Genomic DNA, 6758 nt, shown 5'->3' with positions numbered 1-6758 from the left:
TTTTTACTAGGAGTCAATGCTATCGATATAGTTATGTCAAACAACTGATCGCTCAATACTTACCTCCGATTATCATCATGAAAATCGAAAACAGTTTCTCGTGTTCTGTTGCCGCTGCCACATTACCGAAGCCGACACCAGTCATGCATGACAACGTGAAGTAGAGCGAGGTGAGATAACGCATGCCCTTGCCTGGGCCCCCAGTGAGCGCAGTTTTTGCGGTGGTATTAGTCCATGTAAAAGGTTCAAAAGTTGTATTTGCTAGTGTGGAAAGCCAGCCATATTCCAGACCACTTTGAAGTTCCGTTAGGCCGATAGAATACCATATACAAGCAAACCAATGAGCAAACAGTATGAAAACAAGAATGAGCAAAACAAGCATGGCGGCTCCATATTCTAGATAATGATCCAACTTTCGGACTACTCTCCCGAGCCGTAAGAGACGAACAACCTTTAAAGCGCTGAATAGTGTACTTATCCCCTGAAATAGACAGAAAAAGCCACACGGTAAAAACACAAAACCATACGATAACATATTTCTATACTGTGATGAATTCTTGACAAATGGGGAAAATGTTGTTTCATTCCAAATTTTAAGGTATTGCCTTTTCCTTTGAGTACATTCTACATTTTGTATTATAGACAAGATATAAAGATTGTTTGTTTCTTGGCGTTTCAAGCAATACTGTAATGGTTTTCTTCACAAGTTGACGCACATAATGATGCATGAAAGCAAAAGATTGAATTTGTTAAAAAGCCTATCGAGACGACGACTCAATACAAATCTTCTACCTGGCATTTCTCAACCTATTAAACTCAAGGCTGAACGAGAGGTGTCCCCTGCAGTGTTTCAGTGAGCGGGATGTAGGGGAGAAGTGTTGTTTCTTTATGATTCCTTCATTGTCCATACGACCTACTTAAAGGACATTTATACTTCATATTTCAGAACTCTTATGCCTTCATAACATATATGTCAGAATATTTTATATAGCGTCTGGTCCCAGTTTCAAAACACGAATGAAGATCCTTTACGCAATAAATTCCCATAAAAGGGAAATATCCAAAAGGAACACTTCAGTGGAATTATGAGTTAAGGAAACCCTGTGTTGTTCAAGGTTTTCAATTGAAAATCTTAAGTTAAGGAATGTTTTTAAACCCGGAGGATGCTTTTTATGCACTGGAAAGTATGTCAAAATGGAAAATTCAAGACTTTTGTCATATTCAATTAATCCCATGTCCTCCTTTTGCAACGCGTGTTACATGGGCCACCCTTTTTAAAGATTAAGATTCTATGTTGCGACTAGATTATTAGTTCCCATATTTGGGTTTTACTTCGGGTTGATTCTTTGAATGGAAATAAATAGTGTATGCTCCCTCCTAAAGTCATCCCCGTTCTCCCATTTCCCTATCATTGGTACAATATATTCGAGCAGGCAAACAAATCATAAGAAATATGAAATACAGAAATACACATTTGAAAAATTACCAAGGCGATGCCGATAGCTCTTTTACAGTATTTACGTCTATTTTAGAATCATTAGTGGGACTTGACGTACAGAAAGACAATCCATGGCTTCGTGTTCCGAAACATGTGAAATTCTGCGTCAGCTTAAGAGAAGTGATGCCTATAAAACCCTTTATACTGATGCTACTTCATTACTTTTAGTAACAACAGATTGGGTATTAAACTAGGTCAACTTTCAACAACTTGACAGAGAATGACATCAATATTATACTTACGTCATCTACATATTGGAAGGCATTGAAGACATCATACGGGAGACACGACAGCAGATCTATTACAAACCAACTTTTCAAATAGTTCATACGAATTATTTTATGATCGGAAATTATTTCACCACTTGGACCCACAAATGTCGTATGGAAATTAAGAATAATATCCACGAAAAACACAACATCCACGATACTGTCGAGGACGAGCAGTGGGACCTGGTCCATTGTCTTGTTTCTGAAGGCAGTGTTGTAGGGTACGGTGACCGCTGTGTAAAAGGTAAGTGTCAGTATCATCCAGTCCCATATGGTTTTGAACAAGCAGTAATGCAGGATGATATGAGGGGGAGTCTTGGGCGCCTCTAGACGATACTGGGGCAGAACATCCGCGTTCAGGTTCATCATCTAAAATCATACATAAGTGAATTCAGTATCACATTGAATATGATCTTGAGGTGTATATGCAGCGTTCAATTATAATTTAATGTTTATAATGTGATAAACAAGTATCAACGCTCGGACAATAATGACGATAACTTGGACGGAATGTAAATATAGGACAATCAGCCTCTCATCCGTGTTGGTATATCACACATTTTTGCCAAACTGATAATATTTCATTAGCCTTTATCAGCTAAAGTAATGATATGTAAGAAATACTCCTGCCATACTTACGTTCGCAAGTTGTGAGGGTTTGGAGTTGTCGAACTTTGTGTTGGGTATGTGTGATGAGAACTGTAGTAGGGTGGACTTGTTCCGCGTCACAGATCGAGCGAGGCGCGCGAACTTGCTCATACCCGCTGTATAACAACAATGAGGTATAAGTATTAATGCTTTAAACTCATTAACAAAACCCTTTATATATTTTATTTTGATATAAAATAGAATAGTTAAGTTATTTGGAGCTCATCGTTTTCCAGCAAAATAAAGAAAGATGGACTTTTGAAGCATTTCTTTACAGATTTCTTGATAATATTTATCATATGGATAATTCAAGAGTACATGCATTCCGTTATTATTTCAATGTTTGTCATAGTGAAGGATCTGCGTGTACACAGATATCCTATGATTAACTGTTATTTTTTTATACAAAAATAGCATTAACCTCAGCAGCTTCACCAATGTTCGTATTCTTTTTGTTGTTCATGATACACGAAAACCAAACCACGTCCATCTAGAACTTTAGCCAAAGAGTCAAGAGTATGGAGAGTGTCCTACGGTCGATTGGAATATGCATTTTGAAGATACTAATGGATTCCGTGAAAGTCTTAGCCAGACAATGGGCATGATGAATTGGATTCACTTTCAGAGTTAGTGATCTGGTCCATCATTCAAACACAATTTTGCGATTGCGTGTTATCATAACTTGATTTAGCTTTTGAACAAGATATCACTACATTGATACGTAGAGCAAAGAGGAACATCCTACCTATATACAAATCAATTGTTTGTGCAAATACTATTGCTTAAGGAAATTCATGTGAAATTCAATTCTACTTTTATTTGATTCAACTTCAGATAGTATACCCCCAACCCCTCATATGTATGTTATGGTAGCATCGGTAAGAGTTGGTGAACCCCAAGTTCCGAACAATGTGTTTAGTTTGCTCGCAAAATCTGGCCTTGCATGCGAAATCAGCATCGAAAAGAAAAGAAATGTGATCCCGATCTAATGGATTCGAGATATGGTACAGTTCATCCTGGCAAACCATTGATACATCGCAGCTCTCTTTGCATCATAACTCTGACGAGGCAATTTAATTTTCAGGCGATCATTGTACGAAAAGATCTTGTTATGGCCCTTATACACAGGCAGTGTGGTAAGTCTCGAGAGTTTCATAATGGCTGGCTTCTATTACTGTGATAAGTCTCGAGAGTTCCGTAATGGCTAGCTTGCACTCCTGCGGGATTTCCAAGTGGATGTTTATGATATGTCTACACAAAACTAGTTTGTGCCCATGTACCCGTATGCCACGACAACAACCCAAGGATGCCATGACTATTATTGACAATAAATCGAATCCGTACGTCAGAGGATGTCTCGCTTACAGAAGACCTGTTTATGTGGCTGTATACCGCTCTCCCAGTGGTCTAATTCGCGAACGTTTTACGCCCATTATACTGTTCTGCTTTATTTTGAATTGTTTGAACGGCGCACTTTCCCCCATAGAAATAAATTGTGTACGAAATGCCTGGGTTTCAATTCCGGAGGTAAATCGTTCCATTCGGAATGAATCGGTTATGTGCATGTCTGCCAGGAGTGATGGATACGCTCGGTATATCGTTATATAGGAATACAGCTATAATCGTCTCGTTTTTCTTAACAATAATTCATAAACGTCTTTTAATTCCTCGATAGAAATCCTAATCAATTATCTGTAGAGGGGTGATCATTGAAGCGCAGACCTAGCGTAAACGGTTTTGGATTGGAAACGTTCTGTCGGACTATTTCCTGAGATTTCCAAAGACTTCAATCAGGATGACACCGATTCAGGAGAAGGTGTTATTTTCAATCGCCTGAATTAATGGTATGGCGGAGCGTTCTACACGACGTGCTCAATCATTGGCGGTGATGTATATATGCTACGGTACTGCATGGCTCGACCAGCGCCGCAGTGGCAATGTCGCCCACTATTGCATGGCTCGACCAGCGTCGCAGTGGCACTCGCCCAGTACTTCTCAACAGGAAGCCATGGAGTGGGTGGGTCTGGACCAGTCTTAGTGTGTTCCGTCTGAGGTCTGGTCCAACTGGGTCTACGAGTCAGTCAAACAAAGCGATTTACTACTGAGAAATAGTTCTGAACATTGAAGCAATTTAGTGATGTAATATAGACTAAACTCCAATACCACAAGAGCAATGGTGCGTATGTGACATCTTTACAAGCTTTAGAAATAATATCAATGTTTGTGTCTAAATTCATAGGGCAATGACGCCTCACGCTCACTGATAATTTGTCTGTTTAAAAGTTTTAATTGTTAGTTGACACTTCGTTTTGATCTCATTTACACTTCACAAAAATGTATAGGTCTAACTTTCACTATGAGCCGGTAGCGTACCCACTGAGTTCCCAGCGACCTGCAAGAGAGTCCTGTTTCCAATTATTGAGATTTTGGCACCAAGCGGAGCTGGCCAATCGATGAGGCGTTATTCGCCCGTGGTCACACGCAGCCGATTGGAGGGCAGGACATATCAGGTCCGTAATCGCGGTATACGTGTTGTATTCCCCAGGACACACTAGTAAAGGTCCAACAAACTCCTTCTGTTTTAGACATTTTCTGGGTTAATCAACTGCAAGATATCCCTTATCATTGTGTTTTTAGGCCGTAATGTATTACCATGGTGTAATTATGCCCCTGTCAGAGTTTTATGCGGCAAGAAAGCGTGTTTGACTGGTATAACTTCGTTTAAACATGCACACTATATGTAAACTATGTTTCCAAAATACAATTAACAGCCGAATCCATACTCCTGACAAAGAGACGGGGAGCTGTGGTGGTTACATTTATCACCGTAAACTCGACAGGAACCTGCCGGCGCACCACAGTACCATGGAATGTGCAAGGGAACGTAGAGTGGAGCCACCTTCTCGCTAGATAACAGGCCGCACAATACCTCATATATCTCAATAAAATTACATTATTTTAATTCTTCAAATATCAGCTGTCATATTCTGACAAGGCAAATTGTTTTGGGACTTTTTAGTTCTGGAGAAAGTAAGTATACACTAGGATCGATGTTTTCTCATCTAAAGTGTATTGATATTCCTTTGTTTATGTTTCTAATTGAATGTCCATTATCTCTGTTGCTTTTGTTTTTTAGCTTACCCTTGCCACCTTCCTCGTCGATTGGTTGTTTTAAAGCAGTTATGTCTTTGAAGGTACACAGGAACAGCACGACCTGGTCCTTCTCGTTTTTGATTGGTGCCACGTGCAGCAGTAGCCATAGCGGTGTTCCTGTGGATAGCATTTAATTGGCGGTTTAGTGTAATATTAATAACAAACTTAATATCAACTTAATTAATTATTGAATATAAGCGATAGTGTATTATTCCTAATATTACAAGGACTAATTAGGACATCCGAACTACGCAATACAGTTAGACTGTCATTTTTGTTGCTGCGTAATTTTCCAAAATTACGAATTAGGCAAATTGTGAAAGCTGAAAATGGAGTCGACACAGGTTAAAATACCCACAAAATTATTCTTAGTCTTAAGTACCTTTTATCACCAGAGTGAATTTTTCCAATTTTTTGTTTTTGTTTATTTTGACTTTGTTTTCTTCACATAAGGAATACTGATCGACATTATACAATTCTAAATAATCCTGTGTTGTCAGAAACATGAATTTTAAGAAATTAGAGACGTATCAGTCAGGGAATAGGTATCAATCGATAAATCATAAAATTAGTAATATTAAATTTAGAAATCCAATATGTTATTTAAACATAGATTATTTAGAAAGCACATTAACGTGATAACCTTTTGAGAACTTAATATTAGTGAACCTACACGGTTTGTTGATAACTCGATATTAGTGAACCTACACGGTTTGTTGATAACTCGATATTAGTGAACCTACACGGTTTGTTGATAACTCGATATTAGTGAACCTACACGGTTTGTTGATAACTCGATATTAGTGAACCTACACGGTTTGTTGATAACTCGATATTAGTNGAACCTACACGGTTTGTTGATAGCTCGATATTAGTGAACCTACACGGTTTGTTGATAACTCGATATTAGTGAACCTACACGGTTTGTTGATAACTCGATATTAGTGAACCTACACGGTTTGTTGGTAACTCGATATTAGTGAACCTACACGGTTTGTTGATAGCTTGAAGTTAGTGAATCTACACGGTTTGTTGATAACTCGATATTAGGGAACCTACACGGTTTGTTGATAGCTCAATATTAGGGAATCTACACGGTTTGTTGATAGCTCGATATTAGTGAACCTACACGGTTTGTTGATAGCTCGATATTAGTGAACCTACACGGTTTGTTGATAACTCGATATTAG

General features: G+C 38.6%; 1 protein-coding gene across 1 annotated transcript in view; it reads right to left on the bottom strand.

The window, feature by feature from the left end:
* Positions 1-6758, bottom strand: part of LOC110441678 (potassium voltage-gated channel subfamily H member 1-like) — an 82765-nt gene that overhangs the window by 12043 nt on the left and 63964 nt on the right. The window contains exons 3-6 of the mRNA XM_021484887.1: positions 5557-5685; positions 2407-2531; positions 1741-2136; positions 64-481 (exon numbers count right to left, since the gene is read on the bottom strand). Coding sequence (XP_021340562.1) covers positions 64-481; positions 1741-2136; positions 2407-2531; positions 5557-5685 — 1068 coding nt within the window. The remainder of the gene's footprint in view (positions 1-63; positions 482-1740; positions 2137-2406; positions 2532-5556; positions 5686-6758) is intronic.

This window comes from Mizuhopecten yessoensis, unplaced genomic scaffold, assembly GCF_002113885.1.
Source record: "Mizuhopecten yessoensis strain PY_sf001 unplaced genomic scaffold, ASM211388v2 scaffold716095, whole genome shotgun sequence".
In the NCBI taxonomy this organism is placed as follows: Eukaryota; Metazoa; Mollusca; class Bivalvia; order Pectinida; family Pectinidae; genus Mizuhopecten; species Mizuhopecten yessoensis.
Note: the sequence above shows the minus strand (reverse complement) of the source record. Positions and strands in the feature narration are given on the sequence as shown.